The sequence below is a fragment of the Micromys minutus genome, assembly GCF_963924665.1.
Source record: "Micromys minutus genome assembly, chromosome: 13".
In the NCBI taxonomy this organism is placed as follows: Eukaryota; Metazoa; Chordata; class Mammalia; order Rodentia; family Muridae; genus Micromys; species Micromys minutus.
The window spans coordinates 36,484,761-36,503,948 of record NC_137982.1 but is presented as its reverse complement, the minus strand read 5'-3'; the positions used below and the strand labels follow the sequence as shown (position 1 = coordinate 36,503,948).

The following is a 19,188-nucleotide window of genomic DNA, read 5'->3' as shown; positions in this document are numbered from 1 at the left end:
GGTTCCCTTTGCTTACTCCTTAGTACACAGAGTTCATGGAAGCTGGGTAAGAAAATACTATTTGGAAATATGCTTTTGGTCTCTTTAAGATGAATACTAGAAAATGCAGTATTTCTCTCACTTAATGAACTTAGATCATCCTCAATGTCCCCAGGGATGGGGGAGTGGCTGATACCCCTGATACTCTCATCCATGAAAAGTAAATCAGTGCACTGGGAATTGTTATTAACAAATATGTACACGTTCTACTAATATTTTATGCTTTATTCTTTACCAATTTAGAGATGAAAATGAGCATAAAAATTCATGCAAACCCTGTTATTATATAACAATAAGAAAGCAATAGCAAAGATATTTCAGATACATACTTTCCTAGTTGTAGATATGTTGTTATTTATGTGAATGTGTTGATAATAAAAGTGTAGAACAATTACGTCTTTCATGATAGGTATGCCTCAAAGTGTATTTTAGTTGGTATCTTGACCCCTACCATTAAGGAGGGTCACCACACAACCAGGATTTTATGCTTTGAGACAATCTGGTAGGTGCTTTCCTGAGAGAAAAGTGGTTTCAGCTGGTGGAGTTTTGGTACTATGCTAAGATACTTTTATTTATGTTGTAGTTCATCTTGCCCTTTCCACTGGCAATCTTCACAAATAGGGATGTTCTACAGTTCTTACAGAAGAAAAGTAAATGCATCTGTGTTTAGGAACAGCTGCCACAGGAGAAGATAAGCCACACCACTCCATATCGATGTAGCTATTTTATTTGAACACAGAAATCTGTCTCTGTTTTCTGAATCTTTTCTGTGAATCAGAGTATACAAATGCAAAGAAAATGAAGTCTTGGTGGTCTTTTCCAAGATAGAGGCTTTAGCCTATAACAGAACCCCTATATCTAGCGGCCACTCATAATAGTTAGCTACAGGTAACATGGGAACTGATGGTCAACCCAGCTTCAGAATGAATCAAGTCTCTTTGACCGCATATCTGAAGAACTGGTGAGAATATTATGTCAGAAAAAAAATGCTATCTGGGTTAGTATTTCACAGACAGGACCAATCATGGACAAAGTATATGGGCTAGTCCTGTCGTACTATAAACAGATGGAGACATTCTTGGATTAATTGGGGATGTGGGGTATGTAGATGGTGAGAATTGAGTAAAGAAAGTGGGGAACATGGGAGGGGTTGTAGAGAGTAAAAAGACAGGGCATAATGTAATTATATTTTAAATTTTTGATAATAAGAAAAGAAAATAAGGTGCTAGGTTTCACTGTCTGTCTGATTGCATATCTTTTGTATGACCTATTCCTTACATGACGAGGGTATTTATTGCAATGTGTTGTTTAATTACTTTCCATTTGGGTCCTATCTGCCTTAGCATACTAAATTAGAATCTATAAATATTTTAGCAATATTTTTATTAAATATATTGGTTCCCATAGATTACATCTTTTATACTAGCCATATACTTCTTTGGAGAAATGACTTTTCAAATCACTGAAACAAAATTAAAAGAAACCATAAGACTCAACCTCTTTTCAAATTAAAGTTGCAGAATAGCTGTAAATTACCAGAGTGTAAGGATTTGTTTAAAATTGATGGCTAGTGGGGTGGCTCAGTGGGTATGTGTACTGTGCAAACACGAGGACCTGATTTCTAATCCCTGGCACCAGTGTGAAAAGCCAGGCATCAATGATGTGTCTGTTAGCTCAGTGTTGAGGAGTAGAGACGGGTGGATTCCAGGAGATCACTAGCCAGAAAGCCCGGTGGGAGAAATTGAAGGAATTAAGACAGAGTGATGGAGAAAGCCACTAGACACCCTCCTTTGGCCTTCTGCATGCTCATTTGCCCAGGTGCCCATGTGTATGATCCACACACAAATACTCATACACACAAATTTAAAAAATATATATTTAATTAAAATCGAATTAGATCACTCACTTTTTTCTTTTCTCCTTTTAATCCTTCCCATTCTTCTATCACTGATTAAAACTAATACTTCCTTTTTCTCATTATTATTGTTATATGTGTGTGTATATATATATATGTTTATATATATAGTGTGAGCCCACTTAGTGTTGCTTCTGTGTATATGGTTTCAGAGCCGACCACTTGGTATTGGTATTGGATACTGACTAAGGGGCTGTTAAAGTATTTCTTCCTTCCTCAACAGCCATTAGTTCTTTTTCAGGGTTGGACTGAGATTTCCCCCATTCACAGCAGCCTATTAATGTTGTCAGTCTTGTTTAGGCAGCCATACTGTTGAGATATCAAGGATGTAGCTTCCCTATCATTTCCAGGAGTCACAATCACACCAAAGATGTCCCGTCTTCTGGCTCGTACAGCCTTTCTGTCCCCTTTTGCATGATGTCCCCTAAGCCTTTAGTGCAGGAATAGTGCCATATATGCATCCGTGTATCTGTACTGGGCTCCTTTAAATCAGCTGATTCTTGCATTATAACCAGCTGTAGTTTTCTCTAATAATCCCTGATTGATACAAATAAATGTGTATTTGGTGTGGATTGATACACACACACACACATCATATATCAATGTCATATGTCATATAATGTCATATGTCATATGATATCATATATCATATACCATATATCAACGTCATATGTCATGTATCGTATATCATATACCATATATCATATATCATATAACATATATCATATATCATATATATGGGTATAAAGGGTGGGTTTTAGAGAGAATTAGGAATTGTGCTGGCTAGTACAGTCATGGTAGAAGGCTCCTGTCTAAAGGCTAACGACATAGTTGGCTAGGTTTTTTAAACCAGGACTGATGTTTTTCTCTTGTTGAGTTGAGTACAACTGAAGATCAATTAAGCGGTTGTTTCTTATTGCTAACTATGTAAGTGCCACTATTTCACTATTAGGGTTATCTTGCCATGGTTGTCATTGTTAGAGTTCAGAGGCATCACAGCTGGGTAAAAATAGTGGTTGCTTCCCTCCCTTGGCACCTGGGTAGCACCTTCAAGTTCCATGAAACAAACAAACAAACAGCTCAAGTCTTCTAAGGACTATTGACTGTTAAAGAACTTTCTGCCTAAAAGCAGTTAAAGCTTAACTTAGATCTTTTCGAATCAGAGATAATGTTCAAATATAGCATCTTGGTCACTAAACCTGTTTATTGCCTGTACTGTTTCTGTTGGTATCTCTGGAATGCCTGCTCTTCAATGAAAGCAAATGCAAGAAGAGTGGATCTGGGTAAGAGGAGAGGTCATGGGACTGAAGTGTGGAGGGAAGGGAAACTGAGTTAGGGATGCAATGTATGAGAGAAGAGTGAATGAATGCTGTTCTTCTAAAGTTACACAACTCTGCTAGAGATTTTCAAGTTAAAGCTGACTTTTGTAATTTTTCTCCTATTATCCACACAGTCTTATAACTATATATTAATTTTATGCAGATAAAATCATTAGTATATTTTATTTTGTAGCCCTCTCTTCTCCTCAGAGGCTGTTGGTCACCAGGCAACAAGAATGCTCAACTTTATTTGGGATAAAGAAGGGCTATATAAATTTTGAGGAGTGATTATGGAGTTCCAAGGGAATCTATACTATTGACTAAGGCAGAGGCCTGGGAATGCTTCATTTACATAAAGAAGAATTTCAAGAACCTGCTGGGCAGCTGCTTATTCTAAGAAAGGGAGTTGAACCTGTAATCTGGCCATAGGCTATGTGACTTTCCCCTGACTTTCCTCTTTTAGGGGCATATGGGTGACAAAGATTAATTAGTCATTACATAGTACCTAAGGATGAAAAAACTTAAGTGCTGAACCATAAAGAGCTTGCAGGAAGCTTTGCACATGGTCATTCTCTAGATGAGGTCAGGCACCTGAGCTTAGAGACACTCTCTAGACAAGATCAGATAGAAAAGAGGAAATCCCACTGAGAAAGGGAACCTCCATTTCACACTGAGCTCAGAGCACTTCTCAGGACATGGTGGACTGCAACCTGAATAAAGGGTCTTCCAACATTATTTTAATGGTTTTACTGAGATATTGTGATTTTCATTTCATCCTTGATCATTGCTATCTGTAAAAGTATTCTTCATTAACCATATGTAATTGTCATTTTGGAGGCTTACTGCTGATTATGCTCACCTTCTCTAGTTCTTTCTGAATTTTGGCTGGCTGGTTCAAACTCAGCTTTTCTGGCTCAAACCTCTCTCCAAACTGACTGATTCAACCCGGCTTCTCTCGGCTTCTCACCAAATTGCTTTGCTTGTCCTCATAGTAACTTTGTTAATATGTTCTAATCTTCTGGCTTGCTCTGTCTTCACCTGTGTCTAGCTTATTCTCTCTGCAATCTGCCTCCGTAAAATTGTCTAGGTAAGACTGCTACACACATACTATTACCACCACCTGTGTCTAGCTTGTTATCTCTCCCAGCACTGCCCTTAAGTAGCCTCTTTTCTGTTCTATTCTTGTGAAAAATGGACATCTCCTACCTCTGTTGCATTCTGTCAAATCTTTCACTGATTCATCACTCTGTCTGCCTCTCAAATAGACATCATTTTTAAACACAGCTGCTTCCTTCTATAAACTAATCCTAGCTCCATTGATAGGAATTAAAGATGTGTACTGAGCATATATATATTCCAGCCAGATCTCACAGACCTATGAGGTCTTTCGATGTAATTCCTTGCCAGAGCAGCAACGTTAATGGATTAAAATTCCTCTATAGGTATCCTCTTTCTCCAAATCAGAAGATCAGAAGTTTATGCACACATTAACCAATACTCATGTGCATAAGCTTCCACTTGTTTCTCATTTCTGCTATAAATGTGCTAATATTCTCATATGTATTTGAATATATGTAATATATATGTATATATTATACATACCATCACACAATTAACTATGTAATTTAACATTACAGTTGGTGTTTCTTATTTCACACCTTGTGACAATAGATCCCAAGTTCTCTTTAGAAATCAAAATTATGTAACTATGTAACTTCTTATAGTCATTCATTTTACTTCTATAATTCTATAGGATAAACAGTTTATCTTTTCATATGACATTGAATCATTCTGTCACTAATGCACTTACACTCTTATTCGAATTTCATTCACTTTGTATAACACTGAAGCAAATGTACTTTCTTATATCTCTTATTGATGGTTTTATTCTGATAAATAGATTTTCAGATGAGAGGTTTCTGATATATACATTGTGAGTAGCTGTAATATTAATAGCTATTGTTTGGCAATGAAGAATGCTAATACTTACCTGTCTACCCTTCAGGAGCAGTGGGTGTTAGTCTCATTTCTTCCAGTTTGTCAGATGTATTTGTGGTCATTTTAATGACATTTCTCTGGCTGAATATACAGTATGTATGGATATCTTCTTTGATGAATTACCTTCTTTTATGATTTTTTTATTTTATAAAAACTCTACATACACTACAGATGTTAAGGCCTTATCTATAAAATAGACTATAAATTGCTCCTACTTTCAACCCATTCATTTTACTTAATGGATCTTTTTGACATATTTTGTTTAGCTATTTGTCTTAAACAGCCTCTGATTTATCAACATTTCTAATGCAGTTAAAGCATCATTCTTTGTTTCTAAGAGGTCCCATTATATCTTTTGACATTGTTTCATTGGTTTTATTGTATTTTGCTATGGGATTGGAAAGAAAATACCATCAACTCCATAAAACCTGTTTTGTTTTTCCGATATTGTGCTTTTTTTTGTATTTGGAAAAAATTAAGGAAAACCACATACCCTAAGGTAACAGATTTGAGTAATTTACAATCATTACAATTTAACAAGTATATTTATTGCATTGTAATTGGCATGGTGCATCCAGCATGCAAAGCAAATTCAAAATTTCCCATTCTCTCCCTTGCATGCAGTTTTCTGTCAAAGGAGAATTAGCTTCCAGCTCTGTCATCTTATAACAGTGCCAGTCTGTGAGCTTCACCAGTGAAGCAGTCTGTCCTTTCTTCTCTCAGTCACAACTCCAGAGCTTCCTCACCAGCATCATCTAAGACTGCCTTCCTTGTTTCACTTTCTTAATGTTATAATAGAACCACAGTTATTGCTGGAAGAAAATAGAAAGCTAATAGTTTTCCTAGTCACAACTCTGTCATAGTTTTTATTTTTCCTTTTTCTGTGATGGGTAGATATTGATATGAGGACAGGTATTTTCCTGTGAGTTTTGACATAAAATGTGTGTTTTATCACCCCTTGTATTTCATCAAAATTCATCAGATATGATTCTTTGTTTCCAATTACTTGTGATTTTGTGGCTAATTTTTTTCAATTACTTTTTTATATCTCCCTTTCTTATGATTTATGATCAAGTTATGGATTATAACCCTTCTGCTTTTCAAATATGCAAGCCCACATCTACTTTTTTAAACTTTAATTATAATTTTAATATTTTCTTCTAGTATATTACATATTGTATACATGTACACACACACACACACACACACACACACACACACACACACACACATATATATATATATATATATGTATGTAACTGTTTAAGAAAAGCATGGTTAATCTGATTTTTTTCATTAACTATAAAGTTTATTGTGGAATATCAATACATATTAATAGCAACAAGCCTACATCTGCTTTAATCTGACTGTTTTAAATGACTTAACATTAACAACGTTTTCCAAATAATTTACATTTACTTGCATAATGAAAAAAGGAAAGTTGCCCTCACTTTTGTGCCATGAAGATTTTTTTGTATTATATTACTGAATTATTTAGTTCCACCATCTTGTAAAGCGGAAAAAAGTAACTGCTGGAACATGCACAATGGGCTTTTGCCTTGGTTAGTGGAAGCAGAAATACACAGAAACCTAACAGTACCTAGAAAGTCTGGTGTGCCGGGTAACACTACATTTGATGAAGACAAAATCTGATCTGCAAGATCACAAATGTCTGTCTTGAAAGTATTTATACCAAGTTGAGCAATTGTCAGTATAAGTTTTATTTTTCTTTCAAAAGTATTGTATATTTATAATATTTCAATTTATAAATACTTAAAATATTATAATAATTTTATTTTCATCTACCTGAACATTTCTAAGGAAAGCATAAACCCTCTGGGTATAAAAGATGAAGAGAGCATGTACTTGAGACCTTGATCTTTTATTATCTACAAAATCAGTTACTAAAAATGAATGGGAAATACTTTCTGCATTATAATACTGTTAGTAACTTTAGAAGTCTAATCTGAAAGACAACTAAACAAAACTAGTTAAGTAAATTATGGACTAAGTTTGGGATTTTTGTTCTTCCAGAGTCCTCTAATTGTTGGATCTTATCTATTATATTTGTAAAAATGGGACTACTGAAATTCTGTTACATCACACAATGTTGAAAAAATTTGGTTCTGAAATATAGCACATGAAAAATCTTTCTGGGATCACAAACTTTATTCAAATTCAGGAAAGTATTTTGAATGCAAGATTATACTTTGTGTCATTGCTTCTGTCATCTGGCAGATTGCATTTCTCTGTCTCTTACTCTGTGAGTAAGATTAGGTCATTTGCAATCAATTCATAATATAAATATATATATATATTACACCCAGCAGAAGGGGCTACAATTGCACTCTTCTCATTCCTTCCTTTATTATTTCTCTCAATTAATTTTGCGGGGATAAAAGTGAAAGGCTCAGAATCTGCCCTTGAGGCTGTTGGTTTTTTTTATAGTCCCCAGAAATCCTAATGGTTTTGAGAGTTCTCTTTGAGGTCACATCTCAGGAATCCCGAGACACCTCTTGTAAACCAATGACAGCATGAGAGCTCTGGGCCATGAGAGCAGGTAAATATAAAGCAATGATTCCTTTTGGCCCACACATCACCCACACTCCACACATTGTTAAACCCATCTTCATTGAGTCATGTTGAAGTGTAAGTGTCCTCTAACAGGAAATGTCCCAACAGTAGCGCTAGTTGGGGTGTAAAGAGGAGGAGAATGTGGGAAGAGCATGCTCTTTATTTTTAAGTCATCATTGGTGAGCCATCTGCTTCAGAACTCGCTGCTTTGTTAGCCACATCTGAGTATCTAGGATGGGGTTTTGGATTTAGTGCCAAGTATGTACTAAAAGCAAGACACTAATGTATTTTCCCGGTGTATATAAATGTTTCCACATTTCTGAATTCACAATTCTCTAATTTCCCCAACAGGCTGGCAAAAATTAATAGCCTTATACACTGAAACAATTCCTTGTCTTTATCAGCTACATGGAGGTAGAATACAAAAGTAGAAGTCAAAGTAATTGGAGCTTCACACTAGGGTAATTGATGTGTATATGTAGTGCTAAACCTACTTAAGGGTTCACTTATCATAATCAGTGGTTAAAATGTAGCAACCATCATGTAGCCACCAAGGAAACATAAAAGGCATGTGTTTCCTATTTCTTAGTGCCTAACTGTAGAAATGATGTAAAATGGAGTGACCTAGAGATTACAAAACACATTATGTGAAGACATTAACTTTCAGAAAAAAATGAAATTTAAGGTTCATGGGTTCACAGGTTGCTAAAGATTTATCAAAATCTCAATGCCCACATTAAAAACGGCAATTCAGGAAATGTTATCAAGTAGTAAAGCAGCTGTACTCCAGGGCAGAGACTTAAAATTTAATATATTACTTGCATAATGCGTTTGATAATCATGCTGGAGGTTTAGTATTTCATAGGGAGTTGCTAATTTGTGTTTTGATTAATCCTAATTTGTCAAGATTTAAGTGCATTTAATGACCCAGAGAATTTCCCTAGGACATTTCCTAATGACAGTTAACACAGACACCAAAGTTGTCCATATGATTAATCTGCTATTTAGGGAACGATTTGCCACAGTCAAGCTGCCTTGTAAATGTGTTCTCTCTTCATCCTGCCTTTGGAAACGTTCCCCTCTACAGGAACACTGGCTGAAATGAATGAAAAGCCACTAGTTGGAACATACAACAACTCCATGAGCCTATGGGATACAGGGTAGACAGTGGGTGTTAGGAAATATGTTCGGTTTCTTTCAGAAAATGAGTTCAGTGGTTTGAAATACATGAAAGAAGACAGAGAAGTGTTTGGGTACAAAAAAAATACATTATTGACACTTTTAAACAGAATCTGGAAAATGTACTCACCATGACAGTGTTTCTCAGAGATAGAAAGCAGCAAATGTTGACTCTTGTCTCAAAGAAGATTAAGAGTTTGCTGCCAATATACTATGAAAATGATCTTAATTTAGAAATATTTTCTATGAGGTAATATTTTATTAAGCAAATAAATACCTCTCCTATCTCTGTGGAAAATGTTATATTAATGGCATGGTCAAACATTTTTTTCTCCTTACAACTTTATTTAAAAGAACAGAGATACATGCACAGATTTTTAAAGGCATTTTGGCATAAAACTGTATGAATATATTTTTTGTCAGTACTTGATTTTTTTTTTTAAGGTTTGAAAACATGCATTGAAATCTTACTAGTTACAATGAGCATAGTGGCATGTAATGTTCAAGCATTTTAATGAACAATTTTTCAGATTAGGAATATTTTTTTCACTCAATGCCACTAATAAGAACCTATTGGCCTAGTTAGGATTACCATCGCTATAACAAAATATCATGATCAAAAGCAAGTTAAGGAGGAAGAGTTTATATGACTCATACTTCAAAATCACTGTTCACCATAGAAAGAAATCTAGACAGGAAATAAAAGAGGGCAGTAATCTGGAGGCTGTAACAGACACAGAGGACAGGAAGGGTGCTGTTTATTGGCTTGAACCTCATGGCTTGTTCAATCTGCTTTCACATAGCAATAGCCCAGGGATGTTACCACCCACAATGGTATGAGTCCTCCCACACCAATAACTAATTAAAAACCTGCACAATAGGACTGCCTATAGCCCCATCTTATTGAAGCATTTTTCTCCTCTCTGATGACTTCAGCTTGTGCCAAGGTGATATAAACCTATACAGGACACCTAATAGTTCTTTAGTTCTATTGTCATCAGAATAGATCAAATTTCTTTTTCATAGTGACCTAATATATAGCATTAAGTGTTTTGTTGGTACTGACATAAAAACTTATACTAATTTAATTTTATATCATTTGATTAGTATGTATATCAAGGGACAAATATCAGGCCTGTATAGACTTCAGCCTGTACTCAGCTGTGATGCTACAACACTCGTTCAGAATGAGCACAAATAGCCAGAAGGTACAATCAAGCCATTACTAGTGTAGTAGAATATACAACTATTAGGGAAACTACCATGAAATCAGATGCCTCTGAATTACTTACTGATCACATTTCATACATGTTCATAAGGTAACAATTCTTACCTCCCTTTTTTATGTGACATTAAGGGTAATACCATATTATTAATGGGTTCTTCATGTTCAAAGATCTTCACATTTGGAGTCCTCAAGTGGTAAACTAAAAAACATTACAGTAATTACAGCAAGTGTTTCATATTTAAATGAGAAAATCTCATACAAATTTTTATTTAGTTATGAGAATCACGATTTTTTTTATTTTTCTCATCATTTTGTTTTTCTTGTCTACCTGCATAGATCATAAGGTTCATTGTATTGTTTTTTGGTTTTTTTTTTTTTTACTGGATTGATTAAGCATGCATTTTTTATATAAATTGAACAACTTTACTTTAAAAAAAGATAAATGTACAGATTTTAAGCATTTTTGCATAAAAGTATATGAATACATTTTTGTCAGTACTTGATTTTTTTAAAGATTTGATAGTTTGGATTAAAATCTTACAATAAGCATAAAGTACATGTAAAACAAGATGTAACCTGGAAATAGTCAAAGTTTTCTTGGTGTGTAGAGATTAAGCATAATGGTTTTTCATTTTCTTTCTTTTTTTTTTTTTTTTTTTTTTTGTTTGGCCTTTGTTTTTTCTTGAACTTCATATAGTCTGTGAGTTGTTTCTGGAGTGTTCAGAGCTTTCTGGGGTTAGTATCCAATTATCAGTGACTGCATATTATGTCTGTTCTATTGGAGAATCACAAATTTTTATTCACATATTCAAGTAAAGAAAAGGCAAAACACAAATAGGTTTACACCACATATGATAAAGGTATGTGGCTTTTTACAAGACAGAGCAAAGTTTTCTGCAATTTTTCAGTCCTAAAAATTTGTCCTATAGTGGCAAGGTTAGAAAAAAATGAGATTAGGACTTCAACACAACCACAAATTAACTGCTAACTTGAAGGTTCAGTAAATGACCATTGTAGTTACCAATGCATGCCACCAGTGTCCTAGTTTCACAGGAGACCAGTGTGGACAATTCTGATCAGACCTGTGAAAATCATGTCTAACCCGTCACGAAGACTATGTAGGTACATTTTCAGAACATTTTTTATTTATTATGACTCTTTTCAGCATAGTGTTTGGTGCTATTTAAGTATTAATGTAAGTAAATACATGAATATGTGCTAAAAAGACAAGAGCTGATTTTCTAAGATGCAAGCCATGACACTAATTGTAGGTGATGTTTCTTGGCCTTTAAAATTAGATTCACTCAATAAAACAATAGCTCCAGATGCAGAGCAGACAGTGACACGTACCTGAGCAGTAGCAAAATTTGACAATCAAGAGTGTACCATCACTAAGTTATCTGGTGGCATGGTTTGTACTGAGATATCTCACTCTCCAGCTCTTTCTGTCTACATCAGCAGAGCCTGCTAAGATCTTCACAGTCTTGTGGAAAATGAAAAGATTCTAATTCAGGAAGTTTAGCAAAGAAAGCAAGGAGAAAAAAATGGCACATTTCATAGGAAATGAAAAATGCAACCCAAATGGAAATAGTGAATTGATGTGTCTTGAATAAACACCTATTTATTTCTCAGTTTTAAAAAATTGTATTCTTATAATTATCCAAACTGTTCACTCTCCATTAAAAAAAAATTATTTCCTGAAGTTAAAGTCAAATTCTAAAACCACTGGCCCACTTAGGTATTCTAAGCCATGGAGCTACTCTGAGATCCAACAAGTGAATTTCAAGTCTCACTCGGTGTTGCCTGAACAACTGATGTGATTAAATTAGATAAAGTCATGAGAGCTGGCTCTGTCCCCCACTGGCTGCTGCAGTCAGATGGGCAGGCTCTGCACCTCTCCTAGGCAGCACAGTAGAATGTCCCTGTCCAAGATCATGACGGTGGGAGAACTGGCTCTGCCCCTCACCAGCCAGGACAGTACTGCAGAGTTCACCTTAGTGGTTATGGGGACAGGAGAACTGGCAGGCTGATCAGCTCGGCTACCACCCAGGCACAAATTTAGGGCTTTGAGTTGGACCACCCCAACATCCACCATATCTAAGAACTGCTGGAGCTCATAACTCTGTGAGTCCTACAAATCAAAAGCTGCAGGACCTCCATGACACAGGGCAACAGCGAGATGTCCAAGAGGAGTCCCAGTACGGAACCAGTGATGATAGAGTAGCAGAAGCCAGAGGTCTCAGAAAAAAACCAATGGCCTCATGCAATGAACATTTGCAAGCAATGAAGTGTGAACAAACAGATGTAGTGTGGGACTGACTGACAAACTACATCCACAAGAGATTTATGAGATGTTTTTCTTTCTTTCTATCATATTTTTTTGAGAGCAGGGTAGAGGATACAAGGGTGAAAGGTAGGGACAAAGGGTCAAGGAGATGACTGGGATTGAGGTACATGTTGTGAAATTCACAAAAATGCATCAATAAAAAGTTAAATATATAAGAAGGCAGAAGTTGATATCACACGAAAGTTTTATAGGCAGGCAACTGATTTGCAGTGTCTGTATGATTGACTGTGATTGACACCTGTAAAAAATAAGGCCCTGCAACATCTCTGGCTGGATACAATACTTTGCACTGAAGTCCATTCTAGCAGAATGAAGACTGGACGTGAGACCATTACCATGGAAACATTCCCAAGTGGCCTTCAGGTTCTGTGGGTAGTTCCAGGATGACTAGGATTCTAAAATGTATCTGTAATTCTCCGTCAACTGACTGCTTTCAATATGAATTTAAGACAAGTTCCAATGAAGCTTAAGCCCATGTGAACCAGAACATGTAACACGTAAGAAATAGGAAATAGGATTACAAAAAAAATGCCATGGAAGTCATCTACACACTAATGACACTAGAGTACAAAACATTTAAACTCTGCTCAGTGAACAGAGAACAAAACTAGTTAAAGAGAACATATCTGTTATTTGGGGGGATTCCAAAAGCGCCTTTCAAGGGAGAAAAAGGACACATGCTAGTAAGCACTGGTATTCTTATCCGATATAATCCCCAAGGGAAATCACAATTAATTTAGAAAAAAAACAGTGTCCAAACTAAGGTTGTCTCCAGCTTGGAACTACTTGCCAAAACAGTCATTGAAACCATTTCAGATTCAGATAATAGAAGAGCTCAGTCATCCATTGGTCCCATGAGGACACCTAAATTGACGTGTGGCTCCGTCAACATAAGGTAACACCAGGCAATTGTTGGCATGTTATATTGGAGAGTCAAACCTGGCAAACCGGGAGGAATCTATACATGTAGATGGAGCCTGAAGTTGTAGGTGAGGGAGAGTTTGAGGACACAAGCTCAGAAAGTCATCTGAGTGGGAGGCTTGACTTCTATTGGATCTAAGTCAGGTTAACAGAAAACCTATGGGGTGAAGGAATTATCAGTATAGATGTGAGGAAGTAGAGCTTATGCCTGGCATGCTGTCTAGTGGCCATGTACATTAGTAGTGTGAAGTCTCTAATCTTGTAGCAGAGAAACATGGATGGGGAAAGTGACTTGCACAAGTCAAAAACTGTGGCAAATTCAAGAAAAAAAAATTTCATAAATTTTTTTTCCCAAAACACACTTTATACTCTGTAGATGAAGAAACCAAGAACAAAAATTAATAAAAAATAATAATATGGCTGCTATGCTTCACATATGTTAAAAAATTCTTTCCTGTTAAACCATAGTCAATTTGGCAGCTCCATCAAATGTTCAGTAGAAGCTGGATCCCTGTAGTTGTTTTAATATTTCAAGCACTGAAAATCGTTGTTTGAGTCAAATATAACTCAATATTAAATTTTTTATGGACTAAATATGTCCAAATTGTCTTTATAACCAATTTATGATTACTTTTAGTTAAATTGAATTTTATACTAAGAGCTAATAAATATCAGAAAAAGAAAAATCACCTAACACATTATTGACCTGTAACTGTTCTGTACAATACTCCCTCCGTCCACTCCAAAGTACACTCTTTATACTTGCAGGGGAAAGTCAGTATAGAAAGTAAAGCCCTTGTATGACACCCCAGAAATAAGGCACAGAGAGCTAACAAAGGGTGACCCCAACCCATAGTGTACCGATAATTTTGTAAAAATAACTTTATTCCATTCAAATGGAAGGGCATTCATCAAAAAAATTGCTTAGTTTGTTCCTTGGATTTTAAATTAACCCAGTAAACCTTCAAAACTAGCACAATTATAATTACTAAAAAATAAACTTTACTTTCAAAGTACATCAACTGTTCTCCTTTCCTTTATTTCCAGTGTTTGTCAAAAATTTTAGTGTAAATAATGTGTGTAGAAAATATGACTATTGCAAATAGAATTGACTTAGAAGAACATTGCATTGGTTGTGATATTTGCAAATGCAGTAGATGCATTGATTAAGATGTAGGTCCATGGTGGCAGTTTAAATTGATTTGAAATTGCTTCAAAAGGCATCTCTCCTTTTGATTGTCACATTACATTCTATCCAAGCACAGAATGATACAACATGGCCTAATGCAGAGGAAAAGAAGCAATGGGAAATGTGTAAACATATTAATGAGACATTTGCCTTGAGTTGAATATCTGCAGCTAATTCACAGAGCAATACAGAGTTAAATCTTCTGACATGTTTTTCAAACCAAGTATTCTTCATGATGTATTTTATATATTCGAACTTTTCGAATAATTACTGCATCTGCAGGTCTGTGAACAAGAATTAGACTTTATTTCAAACTGAAGTGTCTGGTGTTCTGGTAGTATCAAACTCTCTATTTTTTCCTTTCAGGTCTTAAAGGGATTTCCAGAGTGTTTACAAGCTGACATTTGCCTGCATCTAAACCAGACGTTGCTACAAAACTGTAAAGCCTTTCGGGGAGCAAGTAAAGGCTGCCTTAGAGCTCTGGCAATGAAGTTCAAAACCACCCATGCCCCTCCAGGAGACACCCTTGTTCACTGTGGGGATGTCCTAACTGCACTGTACTTCTTATCCAGAGGCTCCATTGAAATCCTCAAAGATGACATAGTAGTAGCTATTCTTGGTGAGTGTTTTAGCCTGAAATAATGACAATCTCAGGAGTGGTTGTGACCACTCATTACTTTAGAATGATAGGTTCATAGACTGGTTGATAAGGGGTCTAGCACTGATCATTTTAAAGCGTTATTTCAATTCAAATGTATATCAGGTTACTCTTTCAGAAATTTCTTTTCTTAATGTCTAAGTTTTTGTTTACTATTTAAATATTCTCATGAGTCCTTTTAGCTGTTGACAGCTATTTAGACATTTCAGGCCAAATATACAAACCCGTCAATGTTTTTTCTTTTCATGTGTGATCCCTTTGTTGATCCCTTAGCATCTTAATATGAAATACTCAGTGCAGCATGTTTCTACAGTAGCATGAGATAAGTTTATATTTTAGTAAATTTGATGTATTTCTTATATGCTTAGAAAAGAAACTAGAGCCCTTAGTAGAATGAAGCTGTGAGTATATTATCAGGACTAGGGTGACAGGATACAAAATTAGTAACGCATGGTTTTATATGTAAAGGAAAATCCTTGTTTAGTCTGATCTGTCTCTTTCAAAACAACTCCTGCTTATATGAATTTATAACATTTCTTTGAACTGTTAGGGTAATGGAAAGAGGGACAAAAAAAAAAAAAAAAAAAAAAAAAAAAAAAAAAAAAAAAAAAAAAACCCAGTCTGCTCTCATTCTCTCTGACCACATAGCTATAGGACCAAACTCCCTCTCCCAACAGTAACACTACCTCCAGTGTCTGTGAAAATTAACTGTTTTCCCATAGATTTAATGCACAGTTACATTAACTATTAGGCATGTGGGCCTGGAGGTGCAGATTGGAGGCAGAGTCTTCGCCTCACACAGTGAAGACCCTGGGCTCAACCCAATCTATCAATCTTTCCATCAATACATGCAGTTGAATGGTTTCTTTTCACACAGGTTTCAGAGTTCACATCTGAACATTAGCGCAGAGAAGTATCTGTTCATTGATGGGCAGAACCAGAGTCTGGAGCATTAGGTGCCCTACCAATCAAAGAGGTTGAAACTATTCCCTTGATCCCCAAATTGACATGGTACAAACTTTGATTTCTAAACCAATACAGATCCAAGGAGGAAAATATCACCTGGTTGCTCATCAAGGGAGAGTTTTCTCTGGACTTGGCACTGACAGCTTCTCTTGGTTGCCATGGGAAGCAGAGGCTGATTGATACTCAAGCCAGTCTGCCATGGCTTCTGCAAGAAGGACAATTAGCCTCTGTGCTTAGATGACAATGACTATACAGTGGTGCTCAGCATCACAGACCTACCTCCTTATTCATCTATAGTCGTGGTAGGCAATTAAAATAAAAGCCCCATGCTTATACAGTTCAGAGCCATAAAAAAGTCTAGACTAAACCATCTAAACTAAAGAATTTCAAGAGCTCCTTTTCTTTCCTAATTTCCATGTGAGCACCAAAATTGTCATCAATTCTGGATTTTTATAGGTCTATAAGTATTTATTTAAACTGTGCCTAATCTCTTCTCTCCAATATAATTTTTATAGATTATTAAAATGTTATTTTTGACTTTTCCTTATTAAGTTCTCATTTAAAATAAGAACATTTTTGACTTTTTAGAACTTTACTGTTTAAACATCCTTGATAGCTTCCAAAGTTGGAGATATAAAAGCTAACATAATGCATAGAGAAGTTGTTTTTCTCTTAATCTGAAAAGAACCTTCAGGATATATGAAGAAAGTACTGTTTTGTAGTGTTACTAATGACCTTTAAAAGTGACTTTAAAAGTAGCCTTATGAGTATTCACTAAGGGTATAAGCCATGTGAGTACCTTGATACTCAAAAACAGAACAATGGCCATGAAATTTTGGAAAATATTGTGAGATTTTATATTTTAGGCAGATAAGGATATTGACTCTAATGTCAAAATGAATGGGCTTTAATCCTGGCTACTTTTCTTTCATCTGCCCCAGCCAACCAAGAAGTGATGTTGTGCTAACCAGTTTACCTCTTTAATCTTGTTTCAATATTTATAAATTTTGGATAGCAATCACATCCTTGCAAAATTATTTTGGAGTAGTGTGATAATCTATTTAGACATTTGACACAGTGCCTGGCTCTTACATAGTCCTCAGAAAATACCCATTATTCTCATTTGAATAAACCTAAATATCAGACAGCACATGGTTAGGCAGGAGTGATGGAGAGGTGACAGAGAGGACCAATATACCTGTTAGAGAGCAAAAGACACAAGCTTTTACAGCAAAGAGCATGTGACCAAAACAATGATTATATATGTGGAGGACAAAGAGCTAGATGCTTTAAACAAATGGATATATACATTAAAGGCAAATCCAAAACTGGTAACTTGAAAAAACAAGGTGCATTGATATCACTTGACCATGTCATAGAATACTAAGGAATGTTACAACTGTTAATTAGTAGAAACTCCAGACCTGATCTCCTCAACAGAGAGATCATGAATCAAACTCATTTTGGCCTCGCAAATTCCTGGACTCACAGCCTCAGAACACTTCTATCTGGAAGTAGATTTAGAAAACCATATAGCAAGACTCATAACTAGCACTCAGGGGTATAAGAAAATAATGTTCTCTAGATCCTACATGCTTAGCAACATAAAGAAATGTAAGAGACTATAACAAAACCAGAGATGTTACAGGCAACAAACATAGGAAAATAGGTCCAGACACAGAATGTTGCTGTCCACGCACCTGTTGGTATAGTATCTTAATTTGAGATCTGGTCCAATAATTTGTTAGTTGGTCAGTGCTCCTTCCTACTTTTATAAAGAAAAAAATTAATCCCTTTCTTTTCTTCCTTTCTTTTGTTTTTCCCTCCTTCTTTTCTTCTTTTGGTTGATTTTTAGGAAAAAATGATATCTTTGGGGAAATGGTTCATCTTTATGCCAAGCCTGGCAAATCGAATGCAGATGTAAGAGCACTTACATACTGTGACCTGCATAAGATTCAGCGAGAAGACTTATTAGAGGTCTTGGATATGTATCCAGAATTTTCCGATCACTTCCTGACGAATCTAGAACTGACTTTCAACCTGAGACATGAAGGTGCAAAGGTAGAAGTCCAATATTGATCTTCGAAATGTCATTCTTAAATTTGCAAAGGCCTTCTGAAAAGCAAAGTAATGCAACACACATTTAGCAATATTAATTACCTAGAGAGAAAGCCAGTTGAATATTGAAATCAGTAAATTATAGGGAAGAAATTCAGTACTAAAAGACATTGAATAATTTTAAAGGGTCAAATAAATTTGACCTTGGAGAAATTCATAGTCTTAGTTTGTATATACTGATTATTAGAAGGAAGTGAGTGACTTTAAGGAATTTTAGAAATTCTCTAAAAGAGTTTGTCTTGCATAGAAAGTGAAATATTCTCTCATATATTACCAGTTGATATTGATTTCTCTGTGATATTTAAAAGATTAGCTCTATTCAAGTTTAAATTTATCCTAACCTCAATTTTCAAATTAAAAAACTATGAATTAATTTTCTTACAATAAAGAAAATATCTAGGCTATGGAATGAACAAAAGATGGTCTAAATGAAATGATATTTTATTATACATTACTTAACCTAAAATAATTTTGAGAGTCTGGTTTTACCGTGCTCCACTATGAACTATGACTTCTGAAATAGTCCTATTCTGTGAACAGAGAACTTACATTGTAGCTCACAATTCATTATTAGGTTAGTCCCCAAAATTTCAGAAACTCCATTCTTATTCTAAGTGCCCATTTCATATAAATCAAACATTGACCACTTGGTATTTGCCCAGTGTATTTACATATATACTATAAAGCAGCACTTAGTTAAAACAGGGCTAGATTTAAGTTCCCATGCAATTGTAGTC

At 35.4% G+C, this 19,188-nt stretch overlaps 1 protein-coding gene across 1 annotated transcript in view; it reads left to right on the top strand.

Annotated features, from left to right (window-relative positions):
- Positions 1 to 19,188, top strand: part of KCNH7 (potassium voltage-gated channel subfamily H member 7) — a gene marked incomplete at both ends in the record, with an annotated part of 460,182 nt that overhangs the window by 409,122 nt on the left and 31,872 nt on the right. Inside the window, 2 exons of the mRNA XM_080927932.1 lie at positions 15,076 to 15,328; positions 18,189 to 18,394. Of these exons, the coding sequence (XP_080784058.1) occupies positions 15,076 to 15,328; positions 18,189 to 18,394 (459 nt within the window). The remainder of the gene's footprint in view (positions 1 to 15,075; positions 15,329 to 18,188; positions 18,395 to 19,188) is intronic.